We start from the raw sequence: 24242 nt of genomic DNA on the forward strand, positions 1-24242 counted from the left end.
AAGAGGAAGGGCAACCATCCGGAAGGCGGCCCAGAGGGGAAAGCTGACCACTTAGACGTGGGCGGAAGATGGAATCTGACGCAGGGCGGAGGGCGGTGGACGCCTCTCCACGGAATGACCGCCTCCTTCTCCTGGCCCAGACCACACACACACACTGTGCTTCACTCTGAGAACCAAGGACACACCTCAGGGTGCAAATGCGCCGTCATTACGGCAACCGGAGCCCGGAGGAAGTGAGGCTGGTCCATCGTAGGGGCCGGCAGTGGGCTGTGGATCTGGCTGGGTTGTCTGGGACTCTCACTTGTGACGCAAACACACAGCTGAGATTCAAGGCACTGGGGGCGCGGGGGGATGCTCCTGATCGTGGTGGTATTGTCTCAGGCTGAGAGTGTAGTCTGTTACCTGTGGTCCCCTTAGCGGGCTTGCCGATGGATTCCACATCCCTGTGCAGAGCTCAGCTGGCAAGAATGAGTCCAAACGACTACACCTCTGCTTCGTGTGATGTACTTTTCTCCCCGTCCAAGCTGTGTTCCCTTCATCTGGGACAGTTGGTCCAGTTACCATTGATCTGATGCTGGTCTAACTCTTTTTAAAACCTTTTCACAATAAGTTTCAAACTTAGTAGGAAGGGGCTGTATGGGCCTGCATCCAGCCCTCCGGTGGGTACAGTTGGTGGGACCATATGTGACATTAGAACCAGGACACTGACCCTGGCACAATGTGTGTGCACTTCTGTGCCATCTTAGCACAGGTGCAGACTCCTGCAGCCACCATGGAAACCAAGATACCGGCTAGTTTACCACCAAAAACGTCTCCTTCTTGCTGCGCCTCCTGCCCTCCACCTTCCCTGACTCCTGGCCATCATCAATCTCTTTTACATCTTTAGGATTCTGTCCTGAGAGTGGTACCTACAGACAGTTATTCCGTATGTCACCTTTTGAGACTTTCACTCAACCCAGCGCCCATGAGATCCATCCATGCTGTGTGTGTGTCAGTAGCTCGTCCCTTTGTGTTGCTGAGCAGGCCCGTGGCCCTGGGGAAGCAGGGTATTAACTGCTCACCCCTGAAGAATGGTTTGGGTGTTTCCAGGTTTGGGTGATGACAAATAAGGTGCTGTAAACACTTGTGTTCAGGTTTTTGTGTGGATATAGTTTATACTTCTCTGGGGTACATGCCCAAGAGCAATTATAGGGTAACAGGGTGAGTATTTTTAATATTTAAAAAAAAACCCAAACTGTTTCCCAGAGTGGCTGTCCCCTTTCACATTCCCCCCAGCAATATGTGAACAATTTAGTTTCTCCTCATGCAGGCAGCACTCAGCATAGGCACTATGTTTTATTTTAGTTCTTGTGTGTGTGCATTTGAATCGCCTAAATGGTTAGTGCTGTTGAGAATCTTTTCTGGTGCTTATTTGCCATCTGTACACCCTTTGCTGTGAAAATGTCTTTTTATGTCCTTTGCCCATTTTCTCACTGGATTCTTCATGGGTTTTGCAGTAGAGTTTTGAGAATTCTTCCTGTATCCTAGAGATGACCCCTGTGTCAGATGCGTGGTTTGTACACCTTCTGTCCAGGTCTGTAGTTGTCTCCTTATCTTCTTAGCATGTAGATAATGTTCACAGAGCTGGCATGTTTCATTTTTATGAAGTCCAATTGACTGATTTTTCTATTTCATGGATTGTGTTTTTGATGCCATAGCTAAGTACTCTTCATTGAGCTCTAGGTCCTGAAGACTTTCTCTTGTGTTATCTCCTAAAAGTTTTATGTTTAACATTTAATGTAGGATCCATTTCCCTTAATTTTCATATACGGCATGAGATTTAGGCTGAGTTGTTTATTTCTCTATCTACCCATTTATTTAGTTGCCTCTGGATGTCTGATCGCTCCAACGCTACTGTTGGAAGGACTACCATTCCTTCATTGAATTGCTTTTGCTGGTGGTGAGGGGAGCCGGCTCGGACAGGAGGGCAGGAGACAGGCACTGCTCAGCCTGCCCGGGATCCCTGTGCTCACCCGCCACAGGGCAGCAAGGGGGCACTTTGACCTTCCATTGCTGTACTCAGGGTTCAAATGAAGGACCATGGTGCATTTACGTGTTTGCTTGGGCCAGTGATCAGCCAGTGTCTTCCCAGTTTATTTATAGGAAAAACCATCTACTTGAATAAAAAGCAAGCACGTCTCTGAGCAAGGACATTAATGGCTGTTATTGGTGGATTTTCTTCCTCATGATGTGCACCCTTTCTGTGCCTCAGGGATGAGCAGCAGGCAGTAAACACTTGATTACTCGCATTTGCTTCTCCCCAAATGGAAAACCCTTTGGGTTGTTGAAGGAAGTCACAGCACGGAAGATGCTCCTGGGGGCCCATGGGGCCCTGCACTGACGGGGCACATGACTTTGAGCAGGTCCAGCTCTCCTTGGAGGTCAGCCATGTGGACCGCAGAGCTCTGTGGGGTCCCTAGCTTCCGGATCAGGAGGGCTTCGAGGTGAAAGCTGCTTCCTCCTCCCCTGATGAGGATGCACCATTTCCTAGTCCTGGCCACCAGGTGACTCACAGAATGGTTTTTGCGTGCCACCCAGGCACCAGGGAGGCCAACAGGCCACAGACAGCTCCTGCATTTCTCCAGGAAAGTGACAGAGACGATTCACCTTCCCACTCTGTCAACACCATCCCCCCCACCCCGCCACATGCCGACAGCTCCGGTTCCAGATCATGCCTCGGGGAACTTTCTAGGCCTCCCTGCTTGTTGGAGCCCAGCTGAGGACCTCTGCAGCAGGCAGTTGCAAACCCCACATGTATCAGGAGCCCGTCTGTCTTTCCACCCCAGGAGCAGAGCCAGAGGAGCCTCAGACTTCAGAGGACAGGAGTTTCCGGATTTAGGGTGTGATCCTGGTCTGGGGCCGAGTGAACTCTGTCTGCCCCTGCACCCTCTCGACCACACATGTGCTTGGCTGGCCACAGCTGTGGCTGAGTTCAGTGCCTCTTGCAGAGATCTGGGACTACTGTCGAGGGTCTGACTGGCGGGTCAGCTGGAGGCCAGGAGGGCAGGGCTCGTCCGGGGAAGCCCGCTGCCTCGGAGGCGGGCTCAGCCTATTTGCACCGCCCCCTCTAACTCAGCTTGCTTTAAGCCTTTCCTTCACATGCACGAGGGACACACACACTTTGTTAAAAATGGCCCTTCATGCTGTCCTGGAGGGCTGAGGCAGGACCCCCAGGTGCGGGTTATTTGTATTTTTGATGTTGTGGTTTTTCATGCCATGTTCTCCTGCTGTTAACTTACTGTGTTCCTAGGCAGCTGCAGGGCTCTGTCTGAGCAGCTGAAACAGTTTAGAGGGAGAGAGGGAGACGTGTCTTCCTAGCTTTCTGTGGGTCTCAGATGCATGTGAACCATGTAAAGGGCTTACGGACACCCAGGGGTCTGGCCCTGATTCTGTGGTGGGGCCCTAGGATCCAGGTTCCTGGGTGCCATGGAGGCTGCCTGTGGCCACACTTAGAAAACCACAGTCCACAGTGAATGTGGGAAGGGGTGCCCATGGGGGCCGGGGGCCACGTGCACTCTCAGAGGGGACTACCCACTGTCCTCTGGCTCACCGTCCTCCTGGAAGCCAGGAATCACTCCTGCCTGCCTGCAAACGCATGTCTCCAGTAACTCACACAGCATGTGTGCCAGCCACAGCCTGGGCTCAGCATTCACTGGCAGGGTCCCACTCTGATTCTGATGGACACAGTGATACAGTGGCTAACATAACTAAGGATGTCTCGCTAGTGTTGAGTGCCATGGAAGAAAGGAAACAGGTCAAGGAAGGTAGTGGTGGCCAGGACAGGCCTCCCCGAGGAGGAGCCATTAGCAGAGCAACCTCAGTCTTGGGGGCCAGGCTCTACCTTTTCTCTCTCTCTCCTGGGAACAAGGTCACTGACTGGTCTGGTCATGTGTTTGTTTTTTTGTTTACTCATGCAGCCAACATGTAGTAAGTACCTGCTGTATGCCAGGCAGAGGGCTGGACGCTTGGCACAGCAGTAACAGGACAGAGGCTCACTGTGCATGTTTCAGAGGGGAAGCCAGCAAACAAATAAATAAGCAAATATGTGACCTGTGTGTGCTGGTCAATGTTAGGAAAAAAATAGAGGAAGCCTGCAGCAAGAGCAGGACTGGGTGTTGCTCTGACCAGGCAGGGAAAGCCTCTCTGAGGAGTTAACAGGGACTATAGCAGGGACTGTGGAGAGGGAAGTGAGGAGGGTGCCATGTAGAAGAGCAAAGGAGGACACAGCAGGTGCAAAGGCCCTGGGGCAGGAGCTCTGGTGGATGCCGTGGCCCCTCTGACCACGATGGATGCAGTGGAAAGTCAGTGGCTGGTGGGCCAGGGTGGGGCTCTCATGCCAATGTCGCGAGCTGTGTCATGAAGCATATCTGCTCTTTCATTTCAGACTGGCCAGCAGTACAGCAAGGCCTCCAATGCAAGCAGCCGGACCCTCCTGTACTGTGCCTTCCTGGACTTCAGGTACCATCTGGGCAGGAGGCTGCCAGTCGGGGTGGGGGAGGGAAATGAGGAGGGTGTTGCCAGACAGGTAGGGGGTGTCCAGGCACGCCAGCCTGGGTTACACTCCAGGTCACCCATTTCTGGAGGCAGCATGGTTACCAATACTGGTGACAACTTGGGACATAAGCAGGATCCAAAGCAGGTGCTGGGTGAGGTCCCCTCCAGGCTGCATTGGGGTTGTAGCACAGGGTCTCTAAAGCCCTGGGTGATCTCCAGCTCCCGCACCAGCTCAGCAGAGGAACCATGGCTGTGTGGGAAGTTAGCTGCTGTCCTGGGGGTCCTGGGGCAGGGCTGGGCAAGCAGCCATCCTCTGGCGGCCATGTCAATGTTTTAGCATTTTAAATCCATGATGGCCACACTGGAGCATGCTGACTGTCAGCCCTGTGGAAACTGAGGCCTCTGCCACCCCATCCAGACCCAGGGCCTCTTACCTGCACCCCGCACCTCCCATGGGCACCTCAGGAGGAAAGGCATATATGAAACAAACATCCCCTCAGACTTTCACCTCTTATCCTGACCTCTCCTGCCACCAGTAGCCACAGTGGACATGTGTGTGTTTTCTCAATAATTTATGTAAGATTTATATTTATGTTCAAAAAGAATATGTGGCATTGTTAGTTCCACGTTTCTTGCATCATTCCACCACCCTCTGTTTTTGTGTCCCACCCGCGTCTCTCTTAACGGTGGTATGACATTTTATCATATTATAATTTATGCGGGTGAGCAAACACTTTTCTGCTTGGGTGCACACTCCCTGGGTCACAGGGTTATGCCCGTTCATACCATTATTCGACATTAGTTGGCCCAGCTTCCATGGCAGGCTTCCTTGTGCACAAGCCGGAAGTGGGTCTTCACATCCACTCAGAAGTATTGTCATTTAGGATTCAGCTCCCTGGTGAATGAAGGCATCAGCACACCTTATTGGCTCTGTTTGGGAAAACATGACCCTCATGGGTTTTAATTCGCTGTCACTCTGAGTAAGAGGGGTCATCTCTGTGACCGTGTTCACCTGCTCCAATGCCTGCTCGCTGTTGGGTCACCCTCTAGTAGTATGGCATTCATGCATTCAGAAAAGGACAAAGGTGCTGTATAAACACAACAGCCCATGTTGCTGGCTCTCCTTGAGGTCCTGGGAAAATTAGACAGAAACAGGCAGTGCGGTGGGGGACAGGGATATGACCCATATCAGTGCAGCCTCACTCCTTGGAACGGATAGGTTCGAGCCGCCCTGGCTGTGCTCTCTGGTCTCTGCTAAATGCCCCCAACTCCCTGAGGAGAGCAGCCCACTCCTCATGAAACCCCCTCCACAGCTGCCGAACCCAAGCTCAATGCCCACCCCGAGTCACCTCCAGACGACCCTTCCCGTGCCCACCCGCGGGCCCCCATTCTCACGGGGCACTCCCTGCCTCAGGGGTGCACATAGCCGTGCGGCCTGTGGTACTTCACCCACAGAGCAGTGTGCACAATGCAGCCCAGGTGTTCATCACCACCCTGCCGTTGGCTGCATTTCTCATCTACATTCACCGCTGACATTGCAGTTCAAAGTGAGCAGAAGGCAAAGAGAAACCTTTTAATTTCTTCAACTTCATAAGAGCCTCCCCAAGGGCCCTTGCCTTTGGCTGAAACAAAAATGTATCCTTGCTGATAACTCAAAGTTGCAGCTTCTGGGAAGTTTAAATGAAAAGCCATTTAAACATTGTTTCTGGAATTTGGAAATATGCAGAGATACACAGAAGACATGGATATTCTCACCGTGAGATTTAGCCTCAGTTCGCTTCTCAGTGTAATGGCTTCACATCATTTTTGTCCAGGTTTATACTTTATAAAATGGTACAAGTAATAAATCGGTACATTATTTGTCAAAAGAGCAAAAAGCAAGCATCCTGACTTGGTCATCTTGCCCTGAGCTCTGCCCCTCTCCCGGGGGGCAGCCAGTGCTTTATGGGCAGCAGATCTGCTTGTCTGGTTTCATGCTGCATCACTGTCTCATCGCACATGGTACATGGCACATGAGTCTTTGTGTTCTGCCCAGCCGCCTACCCCTTCCCCTGACTGATGGGTGGCATTGTATCACACTGTGTCATACTTGCACCACAGTATATTTACCCACTTCCCCACAGGGGACACTGGGTCACTCATATTCTCTGGCATCACCGTCACTCAGGGAACACCCCTGGATGCATCCCCTGTGCATCCAGCTTAAAATTGTCTGGAAGCAAGATTGCTGGGTTGCAGGACTTGCACATGTCTCATACCCAAGAAGAGACATGGCCTTCCTCTTCATCTCCCGTAGCGTGACTCATCCCCTCTTGTCAGCCTGGTGGGTTTGACACTCCATGCGCACTGGCCCTGGTGGGCTGTTGCTTCCACTGAATGCTCCTCCTGTGTCCTCAGCTCCGGAGAAGGGGTCTGGTCGGACCAGGGCTGTGCGCTCATAGCAGGGAACCTCAGCTACTCCGTCTGCCGCTGTACTCACCTCACCAACTTCGCCATCCTCATGCAGGTGGTCCCACTGGAGGTAAGAGCCAGGCCCAAGGGCCCTGGACTGCAGATGGAGCAGATGGGAGCCCTCCGTTCTCAGGAAGGCTCTGGGATGCTGTTCATGGGGCTCTGCTTCTTTGGCAAAAAGTACTTTTGTTGCAGGTTATGTCAGGCAGCACCTATGCAGACCGTGGGTCCTTCCTCGAGGACCTGGCGCAGACAGGAAGGCAGCCTATTGGGACTTTCTGCCTTGGTCACTGTGCTGTAAAACCCTTGCATGGTGGGGGCGTGGGTACCCAGTCCAGACTGTAACCCATCTTTGCCATAACCAGTGGCTGGGAATGTCCAGAGAGGTGTCACTCAGTGACACACAGGTGGCTGCACCATGTCCTCTGAGCATTTCTGCCAATGAGACAGGAGATTCTGGGCTGTGTGGTGGATGCTGGAGCTGTGTCTGAGGCACCTAGATTCTAGCTCCAGAGTTAGCAAGTCCTAGAAAAGGGGTTTTCACCTGTCCTCCAAACGGGGCCCTGGCATCCTCCCTGGAGCCTCAGGGGAAGGAGCGGGAGGCCCCTCCTGGTTGGGTTTCTCTGCTTCAGAATGTTTCATTGTTGTCTCCTGCTGGGCTCCCTGGTTATTCCTAAGTGCTAAAGATTCATTTCTTTGGCTTAAGGTGACCATAGCTTGGAAGAGAAAAAAAAGGGGTCCTCCTAAGTGCAGCCGGCCCTGGCTGGCTCCCTGAACTATTATCAGTCCCTGACACCTGAGTGAATGACTTCGTTGGCTTCTAGGTCCCCAGGGGAAACTGAACGTCTGTGGTGGGGGCAGAGAAACAGCGGGTCCTAGGGGTCTCCTGGGGAGCTCCATGCTGGAGCCAAGTTCTTCCTCAGGACACAGAGGCACAGCTGAGCAGAGGCCCCTCCTTCTGCAGAGCCGTGCACTCTACCTGCTCAGCACACCGGCCCTGGCTTGTTGAGGCCCCCAAATGCATGACTGCAGAGAGGAGGCTGCATGGGAGACGCGTGGGGCTGCGGATGCTGCTCCCTGTCATGGCCTGCTCTCCAATGGCAAACCCACCTCTTGTTATGGGGCCTCCCTGCCCTCGGCATGTCCACCACACGGGCCTGCCTGTGTGGTAGCAGACTCCATTCTGTTGGGTCCTGCAGTCCAGGGACTACATACTTTGGGTATCGGCAATTCTTTGATGAGTGTACAGCTGTCTACGTTTTGTTTGGTAGGGTGTGATTCCCATGGGCTGGGGGCACCCAAACCTCCATCTTTTCTCCACATCACCCGCTCTTTCCCCCCTTGCCAGGGCTTTGGCCCATGTGGCTCATCCAGATTCCATCTGGGGGTCCTGTGGGAGTCCAGCCACTCACCCGAGCTACAGCAGGGGAAACACACAAAGCTGCCACCACACAAAACACATATGTCTGAGTGGCCAAGTCCCATCCTTTGCAAGTGGAGAAAATGAGGCCCAGGGTTGGGGGCAGTCCAGTGCTCACTCACTCACTCAACAGTGAATGACTGCTTTCCGGGGAAGACCCTTGGCTTTTTGGGCATTCCTCTGGGTCCTGGGAACACAGCAGGGGGAAACCCCCACCACGTGTGTCTAAGCCTGTCCCTGGGCACAGACACGCTGCCTAGGAAAGCATGCTCTGCCTGTGGCCAGAGGGGGACGGGGAAAATAATGTGGGGGTGGCAGGGAGAGGTGGCGCTGGTGACAGTGCTGCACCAAAGGGAAGGTGCTCTTGCTGGAGCCTGTTCTCTCCTTGGGTCCTTGCTGTGTGAGTCAGGGCTGCGGTCAGCACTGTTACAGAGGAGGGTGGCAGGTGGGGACTTCCCTAAAGTCACCTTAGGGGGCACAGCCTGGACTTGAACTCGGCCCTCAAATCTCCAACTTGGGCTGCCGTCCTGGGTGGCTGCGGGCAGGACATCCTTTGTATGCGGAGCACGAAATACCATCTGTCCTCTGCCACCTGGGAGGGTCTGCAGCGCAGCAGGCACGGTGGCAGGTGCAGATGTTCAGTGGGAGGTCAGTTTGTGAGTGCTGGTAGGTCAGGGAGGCAGCACAGTCCGGGAAGCTAAAAAACCGAGTCACAGAGCATTTATGATGACAAACCTGTCACTGCTCCATGTAGGTGACACCAGATTTAGACTGTCTGTGGGTGTCTTTGTGGAACCAAATGACATCCACTCATTGCCAAGAAAGGTTGATTTGAAATGGTTTAAAATTATTCATGCTAAAAATGAGCATTTTCAGGAACATTTAAAAAATTAAGGCAGTTAGCACAGTGGATTCCAGATCTGCAGCACATTCAGAGTGGAAACAGCATGAATGGCCTTTAGTCCTAGACACTGAGCCATGTCCTGAGCTCTGCCCCCAGGCCATGGGCTCCCAGCCCAGGTGCCCTCCTGGGAATCCATGCCTGCCTGTGCCCCTCCTGTGCCCACCCTCTTCCCTGGCCCAGCTGCCCCCACAGGTCCTTCTCCCTGCATGTGTGGCTCTGCTGTGGATGTCCTGTTCACACAGGGTCCCCTGAGTGGTGCCCAGGACAGATGGGGTGCAGCTGGGAAGGATCCCCATGCTCAGGGGCCAGGCTCACCTGCGCTGTTTCTGGCCTGGCTCTTCCCCACGGGGAGTGCCTTGGGCACTGGTCTGCTCATCAGCAGTCAGGGACTCTGCCAACCCGAGGACTCCAGGGGCCAATGGGAACAAGGGATGGGCTGTGCCAGCCTCTGCTCCTGCCAAGGTGAGTGGTAAGCAGTCCTTTGCCCCTCAGCAGGCTCTGATCCTAGAGTCAATGTCCAGGGCCTCAGTGCAGCCCCCAGTGGCCACTTCCCAGGGGCCCTCTGCTCCGGAGCACCTGTCACCCCACTGGCTGGCTGGCTTAATCTGTCCTTACATTCTTGTATTAGAAATACTTGTAGTTAATGTTATATCTCATAGATGCATATGTTTTGTAAAATCCAGGAATGCAAAGTCCGTCTCCCACCATCTCCCGGTTTCCTAACTCCACTCCCATTGCTGAGGTCTTAGGCCTCCTTCTGGAAATATTCTCGTCTCCAAACATGGGTGTGTGCCCCTCACTCAGGGCAGCCGTGTGAACCGGCCTCGTGCTGCGTCCTGCACCCACACCCTGGCCTATGGTGTGTCCCCCTGTGTACCCACACCTCTGCCTCACTCTTGTCCCACCTGCAGCTCACCAGCCATTAGGAGCCCGGCTCTGGGATGCTTGTCCAGTCACCTGCTGACAGGCCCTGAGCTGGCTGTGGGTCTCCAGCTGATCCCACAAGCACTAACTGCATGTGCTTCTCTGGGATGAGGTCCTGGCAGGTGACTCTGTGGGCAGAGGGCATGGGGCACAGGCACTTAAATTCTGAAAGGTGCTGCCTCCTTGCCTGGAGGTCCTGCCCCAGCTTACACCTCTTCCACGCATGGTCACTGTTTTAAATGTGAATCACAAACACATCTGGGGCTTCTAATTTCCCTGTGTAAGTGTGTTTCGAGCCAGGGGAAGGAGCGCTTGCCCTGATGCCTGTAGATCTTGGTCCAAGTCCCTCGCTAGCTGAGCCAGCCGGGCCGCTCCCTTAAATTCTTTTTCTGTTACTTTACAGTTAGTGAGTGGGGACCCCAAGAAATTAATTTTTTTTGTATTGGATCAAATTATCTTAAAGTTAATTTGGAAAAATAAGTTCCAAGAGTGGCTAAGAAAATTAAGGAAAAGGGTAGAAGCAGGGGCTTGCCCAGATACAGGTCAGAGCACCCTGTGAAGCTGCTGTGACCCAAACAGGGAGGTCAGCCGGAGCACAGGAGGGTGGGCCCCTGGGACAAGCAGGTTCCAGAACATACCCTGTGGCTTACCAGTAAGCCCCTGAGAAAGTCAGAGAACAAGATAATGTGTCAGAATAAGGGAAAATAATAGTTACAACCTTATTTGTAGTGGAAATAAATAACAGAATAATGGAAACATTGGTGAACATAACACTAATGGTTATATAAATTCTGATACATCAATGCCAAGGAAGATTACGCACCTCCATGTTAGTATTTCTTGATCAAATAAATAAAAAAATGATATGCCATTATTAAAGAATGAATTACAATTAGGCCATCTGATTTGGAGGGATCTCCAAGGTATCATTATGTGAAAAGGTCAAGATACAGAATAGACTATAAATAGCTCATTTTTATAAGGCAGTGTCAGATGTGCGTGTGCGTGCATATGTTCATGTATGTGGATTCGGTCTAGCGATGTTATTAGAAGGAAGGGTAGAAAGTGCATTCTGGGCTGTTAGTAGGGTCGGAGGGCAGTGTGGGTCCAGTAGGGGCAGGAGGCAGGAGGAGAGCCAAAGGAGGGTCAGGAGGGTCTGGACTCAGACCCCACCCGGTATGATGTGCATTTGTGCAAAATTATATAAAATAATTGAATAAGAAAATTAGCAACTTGAAGAGGTGGTTTCTAAGATCTTCTCCTGGGTGTGGGGTTTTCGAGAGCACGTCTCACTCTTGGCTCTTTCCTGACACTCAGTGGCTTAATGTGGCTGACCGCCAGCACAGCTGAGGCCACGTATGTGTGGTATGATCAAGTGCATGCACGATAGCCAGTTCCCCGGGGTGAGAAGCTCAGGGAAGTAAGCAAGCATCTGCCCTGGACGCCAGATGCCAAGTGCACACTGGCTTGACCCATGACCCTGATACCTGCTGGCACAACTGGCTGAGCCCTGGACCTGTTCACCCGGTGTGCAAGTGCAGGTAGATGGGTGTCTCACAGGGGGCGCCGGGGAGGGAGGAAGAGAGATCCTGGTGAGATGCACCTGTGGGTGGGTGGACAGATCCCTGGAAGGGGTCAGGTGTGTAACACCGGATTTCCTGTTGAAGCAGTAATAACCCCAGTGGTGGACTTATAACCAGAATTTGAAGAGGGGATGGGTACAGTCAGGACGTGAGAAGGTGAAAGGACAAGAGGCTCTGGGAGCTGACACTACAGAGGCCTTAGGGATAGTTCAGCCCCACTGGTTTCTGGAACCCTCACCCAAGGTTCCAGGGGGACCCTCTGATTGTCTAATGAAAGCTCTGCCAAAGCATGGTCCCACCGAGGCTGCACTGGTGGGGTGGGCGGCGCCGCAGGACAGTGGTGGCAGGCGCGGCTCCTGAGCCAGCAGGAGCACCAGAGGCCCGCACCGTGCAGCTCCTACTTCCTGTGGGTGCCTGGCCCTCCACACCGGTCACTCCCCCTGCACCACCCCTCAAGGCCCCCTGCCTGCCCCTCGGCTCCTCCAGCAGGTCCCCTGGGGGCAGTGTGGGCATGGGCCTCTGCCCTCTGAGGGGCAGGACACTGTGCCAGGACAGGAACACCCTGGGTTTCCCATCAGGCACAGACCACACAGGGAGCCTGGGGGCAAAGTGGCCTGGCATTCAGGGAAGGAGCCATTTAATTAGAAGTCACAAACTGTGTTCTGACTTTGGCCAGTGGACATGTTTTCATTTAGTTCGTCTGTCAGTATTTCAGAACTCAGATACATTATTTGAGATTTTGGATTTGTGGCTTTCTTTAAAAAAAGGGCGGGGGGGATCTGGCCATGTGGAGTGTCCATTCCTGGACCCAGCAGCCGCTGCTCCCAAAGGCTGGGTGTGAACTCTGGCTCACCACAGTCCCCGCTGCTCCCTACTGCCTCCCTCCAGCAGGTCCCAGCTGCCACCGTAAGGTCTCTACTTTGCTGTTCGGCTCTCAGGGAGACACTAGCATGTTTCTGCCTCTTTTCTAGGGCAGAAAAATGACATACCTTATAAGACAGACTTGGAAAACAGGGAAGATAAGGATATTTCTTTCCGGGAGACTAGTCCCACTTGCTGATTATGTGTGCAGGCTCCCAGCTGGCCTCACGGATGTGCACAACTGCCTCTCGGGAGGCTTTGAGTTTGTGGTCTCTGACTCAGATGCACCCATGTCCTGAAGGAAACTCTAGGTTTTTCTGAGCATTTCCAAATCTGGTCACAGGGAGGGAAGGAAGGGCAGTGCTGGGCAGAGCACGCCCTCCTGAGGCTGGGGCTGCTGGTGGGGTCTGGCAGCACCCCAACCCCTCAGGGCCCATGTGCACTCTGGGCTGGTGGCCATAAAACCTGCCAGGTGGGGGCCTGGCTGCAAGGTAGTACAGGGGCTGCTTACATACCTGCCCTCAGGCTGTATCTGTGGTCCCGGTGGGCATATCATGAACAGACTTTGGATCGAGCTGGCAGAGGGTATGACTCTCCAGCGGGAGACAGGTTACTGCCTCAGGGGTCTCCTTACTCAGGCATCTTCTGACGAGCACCTTCTGTGTGCAGCTCTGTCCCCTTCAGCAACAGACCCGCTCTGCCTCCTGGTCAGTCAGACACCGGGAGTCCCTCCCGGACACCCGGCATGGCCTTGGACAAGTGCCCACTCTTATCTCAGCTTCCCCATCTGTGAAGTGGGTGAGGTGGCTGTGGTGGGGTCAACTGCCTCCCAGCCCTGAGAACTGAGCTCTGAGCACACAGCCCTGAGTACTGAGCTCCAAGCATCCAGGCTGGAGTCCTAACCCCTCCCTCTCCCTCCCCCTCCCATCTCACTCCTACCCCTCGCTCTCCCCTCCCCTCTCTCTCTCCCACTGTCGCTCATCCCTGGCTCCCAAGGCCTTTCCCCGCACTGCGGCCTTGCTGCCTCTCTGGGATGGGTGTGCTGCCTAAGCTCTGAGACAGGGCAGCTGCCTCCACCCATCTGCCCCTCAGAGCCCCGTGCAGGCAGGTGGGGCCCAGCTCACCCAGGGCCTGTGGAAGCAGGCCTGGGAGGTGGATCAGATCATCAGGGGCGCATAGCAGTGCTCTGGGTGCTGTTGGGAGCTGGCTTTTCCACCAGCCCTCCCCTGGGTCCTGGAGACAGTGACTCACCATGGGGGTCAGGATCCCCTCCCCCAGCCAGACCCAGTCTGCTACTTTAGAGGAAAAGCAGCTATTGCTTTATTTATTCTGGAATCTTCCAGAAGTGCTTCCCTGGAGCTGGGGTGGGAGGCAGGCTTTAGCTGCTCTGCAGAGGAAGCTGACAGCAGGGTCCCATCTACCGGCTCAGAACAGAGATCTCGCTCCTTGGGCTTGGGTAAGAATGGTGCCCAGGAATGGGGTCACAGGGCAATGAGCTGGGGTGGGGCAGGGTTGTCTCCCCCCAAGAGGGTCCAAGGACAGCGTTGGGTGCAGGCCCAGCCTCTGCAGGACACGGAGGCCAGGGCCTGGCATGGGGTCAGGGTGCTCAGCTCTGGGCTGGAAGCCAAGCCTAGGGATGGAGGCGTGCTGAGATCCAGCTACGTTGCAAGTTCCACATTTTTGTCAGAGGCATTCTGAATCTGCACTGTGGTGGAAGCTAGGGTGGAAAGGTGAGGCCACCTCTGAAAAGCTGCCTCTGCCTCAACCCAGGTAAGGAGCGAGGGGTTGTCCAGCGTGACAGGACACCCGTGGATTCTGTTTGTGAAGATGGTGCGGCATGTGGGAGCATGCACAGTGCAGAGGGCAGAGGGCAGAGGGCTCTGCAGGCATGCATCCTAGGCCCCGGTCAGCTAGGGCTCTGGCAGGAGATGAGACAGAAGGGGGTCGGGGCTGGGCCCTCCCTTCCCACCTCACCACAGGGGCTTCCCAGCAAGAGCCATGCTGTGCAGCCTCCAGCTCCCACTGGGGACCATGGGCTCGGGACCCTGCCCTCCACAGGGGAGGGGGCTTTCTGTGACAAAAAAAGGCCCAGGTGGCCTCCTCCCTGAACATCCCAGGCCACCCTCCCCTTTGTGAATACTTTCCTGATTCAGTTTCCACTCTTGGAAAGGCTGATGTGACTTCTGTTTTACCAGAGGGCACCAGGCTGAACACAGCCGTGTGCTGAGGGGCAGTGGTCTGGGGGCTAGTGCTGAATGTGCCCCAGCTGGGTCCTTTAACAGGAAAGTGGCTGATGAAGGCAAGTCACTGACATGTTTTTAAAAGACATCCAAGTCTTTGTGCATCCCAGGAAGGGCCTACGCGGTGCGCCAGTCCTGGCCCCGACAGAGGCTTGTTCTCCTGTCCCTGAGGCTGCTGACTCATTTCTGCTATTGGGATGTGAGTGCACCTGCCTCCCGGATTCAGGGCTTGTGGTGGGTTGCTGGCAAAAGCTACAGCTGGTTAAGCCCAGACATCTGCCCACAGGTGAAGGAAGATGTGGGCTCAGCCACAGGAAGAGCTGCCTTGAATGGGAGGCAGACCCACCAGAGCTTGGACCCCAGCAGCTGGGAGGCCAGAATCAGGAAGGAGCCGGCCTTGCAAAGAGCAGGGCCGGCGGTGGAGGCAGAGAAGACCGTGCAGGGTCCAGGAGCACTGCCAGGCGGGTTCCCAGCAGCCACCCAGCGAGTGGGCCACTCTGCTCCTCTGCCCTGCCTGCGGTCCCTTGATACCTGGCTCCTGCCGGGTCCAGCCCATGTGAGGCGGCACCAAGGTGTGCCCCTCTGCGCTCTGCCCATGGCCCCTGCCTCTTCTGATCCCGCTGCCGCAGGCCTGCTGTGGGTCCGGCTGGGCCAGGCAGTGGCGCTGCACACCAGCCCTTATGTCCTCCCAGAGTGGAGCCTCTTGTTGGAGCTGCTACCTCAGTGCCTCACCGTCACCACTTGGCTTTTCCCCGGTTCCTACACCTTGGTAACCAGCTTCCTTGATTCAGTCCCCTCCACTGCATTCCTGGGAAGATTTTCTGTCCATCTGGGCTCGAACACAGTGACAAGGTGGTGGGTGAGGCAGAGACATAAGCAGGGTGGATCCTAAGGGACCTTGGGGGCCAGGGGAGGGACGTGGACTTCATCACCCAAGGTGCCGGGTGATATCCCTGCTGAGCGGAGACTGGAGTGAGGGTGGCCAGAACGGTACACACCCGCAGAGGAGCCAGCAGGCCCGGGCGGGGGGCGGGGCTCGGAGGGGAGAGGGCACCCTTGCCATCCTCTGCAGGTCACTCCTACTATGGCGCCTGCCTGACCCACTGTGTCTGCGCCCAGGCCGCCTTCCCCTCTGCAGTGTAAGCTCCGTGCTGGGCACGCAGTGGGTGCCTAACCGCTTGCTGCAGATGGACATGCAGGCCATGGGGTCAGCCCCATGGTGCCTCCCTCCAGCTGTGGGTGCAGGCCGTCACTTGCTGATGCTATTCTCATCTGTGAAGGAGATACATGCTTGCTCACAGGGTGCCTGAGGACCCAACACCTGCAGGCAGCAGGGGCCCGGTAAAGGCAGTCACGCTCTTCCTGTCCTACAATCCCCTCTGCTCTGATGGCTCCACTATCCCAGCCTGGCATTCTGATCTGTGGTTCACCTACTGAGAGTCTGCCAGGGGCTCTGTCAGATGCTGGGAATGCAGACTCAAGCGAGGCAGATGCCTCGACCTCCTGGAACTCATCCCAGTGCACATTGCTTCCCATCTCAGAGGCCCTCTCCTGTCCCCTCTGTCAGCTTCCTGCTGCGGGTTGAGGCCCGTGTGAAGCCCGCTCCCTCCCCACCACACTCGTCTCCCCTTATTTAAAAGAGTGCACATGGGCTATGTGCAGGTGGCAGTGAGGCTGCTGTTAACACAGGATGAAATCACTTGTCACACTGGCGAACCTGTGGGCTGAGCACGTGATCACAGTGGAGCCCCTACATACAGCAGGGGGCAAACCCTCTGTGCAGGCAGGGCCTCTCCGACTGCACCCCTGCACCAGTCTTCTCTGTGGGGCTGTCGCCTGCAGGCTCCTCCTGGTCCCTCAGTGTTGTTGACTTGTGTGCAGAAGAAGAATGTATGAGGCGACATCCATAAACCATGGACACTCCAGTTGTGGGGGACCTTTGGGATTTTCAAAGTTCCTTTCATCACCTGTGGCTTCCACCTATGGGCTCCCTTCCAATTTGACTTGCTCATGCTTTGTAGAAGCATTTCCAGGCTGCCTGTCCAGGCTGTTAGCTCTGTTCAGGGGTCATATCTCATTCTTTTTGGTGCTCCTTATTGTGCCTGGCATGAGGTTGGCTTTGTCTGGTTTGATAGAAGTTGTAATGAGGACTTAGTTGATGGTGGGTTCCCTTGATAGTAGGGTTGGTTAAGGGTAAGGTTGGTTGATGGTAAGTCTGGTTGATGGTGGGGTTGGTTGACAGTAAGTTTGGTTGATGGGGTTGGTTGGTGATTGGTTCATGGGGCATATGGTACAGGGTTGGGTAGGTGTGGGTCTGAGGCTAGGGCTGCACTCACCTTTATCAGGAGCTCCAGACAAGTGGGTGATTAGAAAACAGGTATGATTTCGGTGTGTGGCTGACAGGCTGCTGCTCTCACACCTGGGAAGCTTCTACATTGGGCAGTGAACCCTTTCCCATGGGCGCACGGGAACCTCTCTCAAGTCTGTGAATGGAGGAGCAAAGTCTCATTATCTCTGTAAGAGCCATGTGAACAGTGATAAAGATTAAGTACATCTTTGATGGTGCATCAGTGATGGAGTCAGGGATCAGACTGAGGGATGTTCTACTCTGAAGCCTTCAGCACACAGCCCTGGACACCTCCATTCTCAGAGCCCCGTTGACATGGTCTCTGTCCTCAAAGAGCTTACCCTCTCTCTGGGAGAAAGGCCCCCACAAAGTGTATCAGTGCTATCAAAGAGGAGGGGATGCATTCCACTGGGGTTGGGGGTGTCTGTGGTCGAGGCAAACACAAGGACAGGCTGAGGCCTCGTGGTATGGAGGACTCTGTGGAGCTCGTGGGCTCAGTGCCACATTGGGGAGAGGACTTCCCAGTGGCAAAGGGAGAGGATGTCCTTGGAGCCAGGCTGCTCTTGGGCACAGGCCCTGCTGTGGTCCTCCCTACGCTGACATTTCTTTTGGTTATTTAAATTAACTGCAATGTAGTGGGTCTGCAAAGGCAGACCTCAGTTTCCAAGAGCCGCTGATAGTCTGCTGATGTCCATAAACCTCATGACTGACACTTCCCTACGTCTGGAGCAGAGACCACTGTAATGCCAACCAGACTTCTCAGTTCTCTTATGAGACAGCAAAGAAAGATGACATCTTCATATATTAGTGTTTCTGGTATTTGGTTTTATCCTCAGTTTCTGAAAACTATCACTTCCTCTTTAATAGCACTTCCAAAACTGCATCCTGGATTACCATTGGATTTCTCTTCTCCTTCCCCATAGAGTTTGAGAAATGCAAGTTAAATATAGTTAAATATTTTGTTTTTACCTAAAGGATTTATCAGAAGACTTAGACTGCTTATATTCACCAACAGTCTTTAAAGGGAGATAGAGAATGCTACTTTTCCTAAACTTACCTAAAATTGGAAGCCTCATTTTCACAGAAGGCCTGCTAATGTGTGGTGGAAACTAGAGTGTCAAGCAGTGGAGAATGGGTGTGTGGCCCTAGGGATGTACTTCCATGGCCACCCGGGCTGTTTGATTAATTGGAACACCTCTTGGCCTGTCTATCTGCAGATAAGAGATCTGGGGCCCAGATCTTGGGCTATTGCTGAGAATGTGGCTGTGGGAACTTTCTGGTGGCCCCCAAACACTTCAGGCAACTTGTTTAGGGACACAGACACAGGGAAGATGCTGGATGGTTGGAGACATCTGAGTGATTGGCGGAGTCATTTGGAGTGCTGGAAATGTACGAAGCCAAGGGCTAATACCAAGAGACAGGAACTCTACCAGGGCAAAAGCGGGGTATCTGAGGAAAGGGCAGGACGAGGCAATCACCACGTTCCCGACGGGACAGTGGCTGCCTGATACTCAGCTCTGCATCACCCTGGGACCAGTTCCCGCCAAAGCACCCCACCGCACCCCGGCCGCTAGGACCACAGGCCAGACCCCTGGTGGCGCTGACCTGCTGCTTTGCTCCCGCACAGCTCACAGTCGGACACCAGGTGGCGCTGTCGTCCATCAGTTACGTCGGCTGCTCTCTCTCTGTACTCTGCCTGGCGGTCACGCTGGTCACCTTCGCCATGCTCTCGTGAGTCATCTTGCTCCCTCTCCTGCATGTCCTGGGGGTTGGTGGCCTCGTGTAGAGGTTAATGCAACCCTGCCCGCCTTGATTTCCCTTCTGGCTTTGTACCGGTGAGGGCGCCAATGCCAGGCCCCATGTCCTGTGCTACAGCTGGACCGCTCTTCCTCAGTTACTTTTCATACTGAGATCTGGGGGCAAGGGCCACCCGTGGGGTGCTGGAAAAGAGGGAGGAGCAGCTGGAAAGCTCTGGCAAGGTTACCAGCCCATGGGGCTATCTGGCCCTTGGACTGGTCAATGAGGGCTTGAACTGAGAAGCCCTCCCCCCACCCATATCAGAGCAGCTGGCTCTGTGCGTGGGGCAGACAGCCCTGAAGCCGCCCCTCCCTCAGTGGGGCCAGGTGCCCCCCGCAGGGCGGGGCCTCCCAGTTTACCCCCTCACCGGGCAGTGATACCTGCAGGGTGTTCCTCCTGGAGTCCAGACCCCTCCCAGAGGGCGTGTCCCTGAGGACACCAGTCTCCTGGGCAGTGCTGACTGTGGGTCCCAGGTCTGGCTGGGCGCCCAGGCACTCCGGGTCAGGGGCTGGGGTGCTCGGAGCCCTGGGAGAGGTTTCTGGTGGGCAAGAGGAGCAGGTGTGGGCTGGGAGGCAGCGGTGGTGCTTGGATATTCCTGGGCCCGTGGCTCCCTCCTCCCTCAGCTGTTAGCTGGGTGAGCCCACAACCCCCAGGTGGTCAGCTGGGCGGTGAGGACAGTTCGGGGGCAGGCGCCCGGCTAGCACGGAGTGCAGGAACGGGCCCTGGCACGGTGGCAGTGGGCGAGGCAGCAGTTGGGGCGTGGGGCTACTTCTTGGCCAGGAAGTTCTGCCGAGGGCAGAGTGCCAGCCGAGTGGCCCAGTGGAGCAGGGGGGCTTCCCCGGGGCCTCACCCTGCTGCCTCACTGCCCTCAGCTCTGTCAGCACCATCCGGAACCAGCGCTACCACATCCACGCCAACCTGTCGTTCGCCGTGCTCGTGGCCCAGGTCCTGCTGCTTCTCAGCTCCCACTTCAAGCGGGGCACTGTGAGTGGCCCCATCCTGCTCTTCTCCCTCCCCTCGCCCTCCGATTCCCTGCTGCGTTGTCTGACAGAGTGGGGGCTGCATGCCCAGGGGCCAGGCTGCAGTGCCCCTGGTGTGAGCCATGTCCCTGTGGACCCAGGTCCCCTGCCGGGTGCTGGCTGTGCTCCTGCACTACTTCTTCCTTGGGACCTTCGCTTGGATGCTGGTGGAAGGGCTGCATCTCTACAGCATGGTGATCAAGGTCTTCGGCTCAGAGGACAGCAAGCACCTCTACTACTATGGGATAGGATGGGGTAGGTGGAGGGGGGATGTGAAAGGGAGGAGGGGGTGGGGGGAGGGGAGGGCCGTGGGGATGGGCATGGAGAGGGCAGGTGAGGATAGGGAGCAGTGGGCACCCAGGGGCCCTGTCTCTAGGTCACAGCACATGGAGTGGAGCAGGCTGTGACTGTTCTTACCAAGACGTAGTAGGTTTCCTTGACAACTTTACTTGACTTACTGTATGCCCTTAGGAAAACGTTTAGAGACTTTAAGGGGCTGGGTGTTTTTGAGCCAGTTTTCAGGAGTGATGGCTGTCTCACTGGGTCTGCGGGGCAGCCCACTCTCTCATTCTGGAGGTCACCCTCCCACCAACTGCACATTGCTTGTTTAAATATCCCTTTGCCTCTGGAGGAGCTGGGAGCGCAGGAGGCCCTGCTTCCCGCTGAGTGGCAGAGGCAGCGACCCCAGGCACTCGCTGATCCCACATCAGGCACCTGCTGCTTGTTTCTGCTGCTCTTCAAGTGGATTGAATTTTCTCATTGTGCAAGGCACAAATGCATGTTTGTCTTCAAACCAACTAATGTAATTTGTTTGGAGATGCAGTGAGGGTAAATTATGCTCCCCTCCTAATGCACTCTGGGGATACCAGAGAAAGGAGACTCAACAGCCACCTCCCAGCTGCTGTGGCCTTGCAGGGAACATCCGTGCATCCCCCACTCCCACCCCATGCCCTGGACCCAGCCTGTGAACAGGTTCCCTGCATGTGCTGTGCATCTCTGTCCTGGCAGCTGTACTCTCAGAACCAGCATCCTCTCCTCTCCATCCTCCCCAGAGTAAGCTGGGGACTTGCTCTTTTAATCCTTCTGTGACCCCAATGGAAGGGCTGCTCCCACCTATGACAACTGACTTCATTTAGTAAGGACTCATAAGACGGTATGGGGCTTACACTACACTTACTTGTACCTACTGATTTCTTTATTACACAGTCCTACATCAGAGAGATGTGTGGGTGCATGTGCGTGCACATACACACACACACACACACACACACACACACACACACACACACACACACACACACACACACACACACCATAAGCCACAGCAAAGGCAATTGGAAGGAAAAGTGTGGGACTTGTCTCTACAATGATGGGAGCCCAGAGGGTGGGGTTCCTATGTGAGTTTAAGATGAGGTGTGTGTGTCATGATCTAGTCCAGCCGGCAAGGATGTCTTCTTGGTCCGCCTGATGTTGGAAAAAAAGAATGAATTATTTGCCAATATTTAAAAACTGAGAGATTTCATATAAAATGGTTGATTTCTTTAGACAAACAGGGCATCTGGGACCTGTGCATTTAGGTTCCTACATGACAATATTGGTTGGACCATGTGGGTCCTGACACATGAGGTCCATGTGGCTCTCTGGGCCTGCAGGCCAGATGCGACTCTCTGCAGGCGGAGCACAGACAGGCTCCCAGCGGCAACACTGCATCCATCTTCCTGCCATGTTCCCTTAACTGACTGCACCAGGGCTCCGGAACCCTCTCTCATTCTGAGGGGGTTAGAACTGGCTTTGGGCCCGAGAAAAGACAGGCTGCAGACGGCAGGGCACCGTCCTCCTTCCGTTATTAGGAAAGGAGCTGAGGCTGCCCCAGGGGTGCTGAGGTTGCCTGCCAGGAGGGTCCCTGGGCACATCTTCCCTGTGGGCTCCCTCCGCCTCCCCCACACCCCTCTCCTCTGAACACCAAACAGGATCATTGTCTAAAAGCCCAGGGAGGTGATTTGAACCTGAGTCTCAGGCCGCAGGTGTGAAGTGAGCACCTCCCTTGAGGCTTTGTTGGCTGTTGTGTGGATGCTAGGACTTGGCAAAGAGAGTGAAATAGACTCTCCTGCCTCAGGAGCCCCTGTGGGAGCCAAGGAGAAGCAAGTGATAAATGTTTGAGAGTTTACACATCGGCGCAACAGATCTGAATCCCTGATCACAAGCTCAGAGTTAAAGCAGTTGGCTTTATTTTTCTCTATTACAACTTCAGTTTCCCTTGTGAGCCCCCACTCATCTGGGGCCAAAGTGTGACCACAGTTCATTCTGGACCCCACCTTTTTCTGGAGTCGCATCTGAGTTCCAGAGGAATGACACGGGAACAAAATCTGGGGAGATGGACCTGACAGAGTTGGCCTGGTAGTGCTTCGACCCCAAGCGTCTAGTTCTCACTGGTTTAAAACAACTAAACTGACCTGTTCAAGCTGCATGTCCAGGGTCAGCAGTGGGAGGGCTCTGCTCATACAGGAGCCCAGGGGGTGGAGAAGTCACTGCTCAACCATTGCTGGAGAGAGACGTCCCACTGGGAATTAACAACTCCCCCGGTAGAGCCACATCCCTCCTACCCGTGTGCCATCGCCCAGGACCAGCCTGGTGGCCTCCCCAGCCCCACGGTGCAGGGTGCAAGCCGCCTACATGCCAGAGTGAAGCAGGCAGAAGTATGCGCAGACTGCAGCGGTGTCTTTCCCAGAGTGTCATCTGTCTTTCACGTCCCCTTCTCTGTGGAGACGTCCCTGCCCCATGTCGGTGGTGTAGCATCCATCTACCTGGGAGGCTTTGCCCATCTGATCACAGATTCTGATTGCACAGACCGTGCCCCCCCACCTCCCTTCTGATCTGTGGAGGCAGGGGCAGGGCAGCACCCATGTGGTCCCTCTGCAAGAGCTTCGCATTCCAGGCAGCACATGCTCACACCATCAAGTAGACGTCCATATGACAGGGCCAGAGGGGCCCCAAACTGTCTGCAGAAGCAGGTCCCACATCTGCATGGGTTATCAGGGCGTGAGTTTCTGATGACAGCAACAGTGGGAAAGGTTCCTAACCCTGGGGACTTACAGGGATAAGCATCATGCAGCGCTAGCCCTGTTATTCACATGTGTGGCTGGATCGCCTGTGATCCTCATGACACCCAGAGAGGTTCAGCCAGTGCCCTACAGCTGCACAGCTGGTCCAGGTGGTCCTGAAGAGAATCAGGTGCCTGCTGGCTCCAAGGTCCACCCTCGCCTCTGGCTGTTTTCTCTGTCCTGCTGCATAGCTCCTCATCCCTTCCTCTGGGACCTTTCCTCTTGAGAACATCCATCTCTGGCTCCTGCAGACAGCCTTCTTCTCAGACAGACCGTCTGGTCACTGCCCACAGCCCAGCCTCTGCTGGACCCAGGATAACACGGGGAAGAAATGGCAAAGGAGCTTCAGTGCTGCCTTTGGGGTCAGCAGATGAAAACATGTCAGCTGTGAGTGCAGAAAAAGGATCTTCAACTCCTCATGTAACTGAGCAGCAAAGAGGCACTAGCCCTGACTTGAGCCCCTCGTCCTGCCCAGGATTGGGGAAGGAGGGTGCAGGTGTTGGCTCAGTATGGAGGCCTCAACCTCCCAACTTGAAAATCTGCTCTCGAGGCACCTCTGGTCCTTGCCTTCCAGAACTCACCAGGATGGCCCCCGGGCTCTACATGAAGTGCCACTCCTGCACGGCCTGTCTGCCTCCGTGAACACTGGGCCTTTAGTGGTGGCGCCTCTGGGCACCAGGTGGCTGACAGTGCCCCGAACTTGTGGCCCCCAGGGCCCCTCACCATATCAGGTGCCCTGTGGTATTTCCACACCCATGAGCAGGCAGCAAGGACTCCGTGAGGCCCTCAGTGAGTGGCCAGGGCCCACACTGGGCCCCAGTGTGCCATCCTGGTAGCGTGTGGCCCCAATTCTCCCAGGCAGGGCCTGCAGCAGAGGCTGCAACAACAGCAGGTGCATCTGGCCATGTTTGCCCTGGAAAGCACAAGTGTGACAAGGGGGCACAGGGTCCCCTCGCCCCAGCAGCCAACCGGCAGCCATGTGGGCCCGGCGGCTTCCTGGCCCAGAAGTCCTGTAATGCATACAACTGGTTGGACATCACAGCAATGACAGAACAACTGTGC

The 24242-nt window shown here is 55.0% G+C and overlaps 1 protein-coding gene across 4 annotated transcripts in view; it reads left to right on the forward strand.

Annotated features, from left to right (window-relative positions):
* ADGRD1 (adhesion G protein-coupled receptor D1) overlaps positions 1–24242 on the forward strand; it is a 108373-nt gene that overhangs the window by 69156 nt on the left and 14975 nt on the right. For all 4 annotated transcript variants that reach the window (XM_073223837.1, XM_073223835.1, XM_073223836.1 and 1 more), the window contains 5 exons: positions 4424–4497; positions 6931–7054; positions 18891–18994; positions 19933–20044; positions 20181–20334. In XM_073223837.1, coding sequence (XP_073079938.1) covers positions 4424–4497; positions 6931–7054; positions 18891–18994; positions 19933–20044; positions 20181–20334 — 568 coding nt within the window. The remainder of the gene's footprint in view (positions 1–4423; positions 4498–6930; positions 7055–18890; positions 18995–19932; positions 20045–20180; positions 20335–24242) is intronic.

This window comes from Manis javanica, chromosome 15 (genome assembly GCF_040802235.1).
Source record: "Manis javanica isolate MJ-LG chromosome 15, MJ_LKY, whole genome shotgun sequence".
Taxonomy (NCBI): domain Eukaryota; kingdom Metazoa; phylum Chordata; class Mammalia; order Pholidota; family Manidae; genus Manis; species Manis javanica.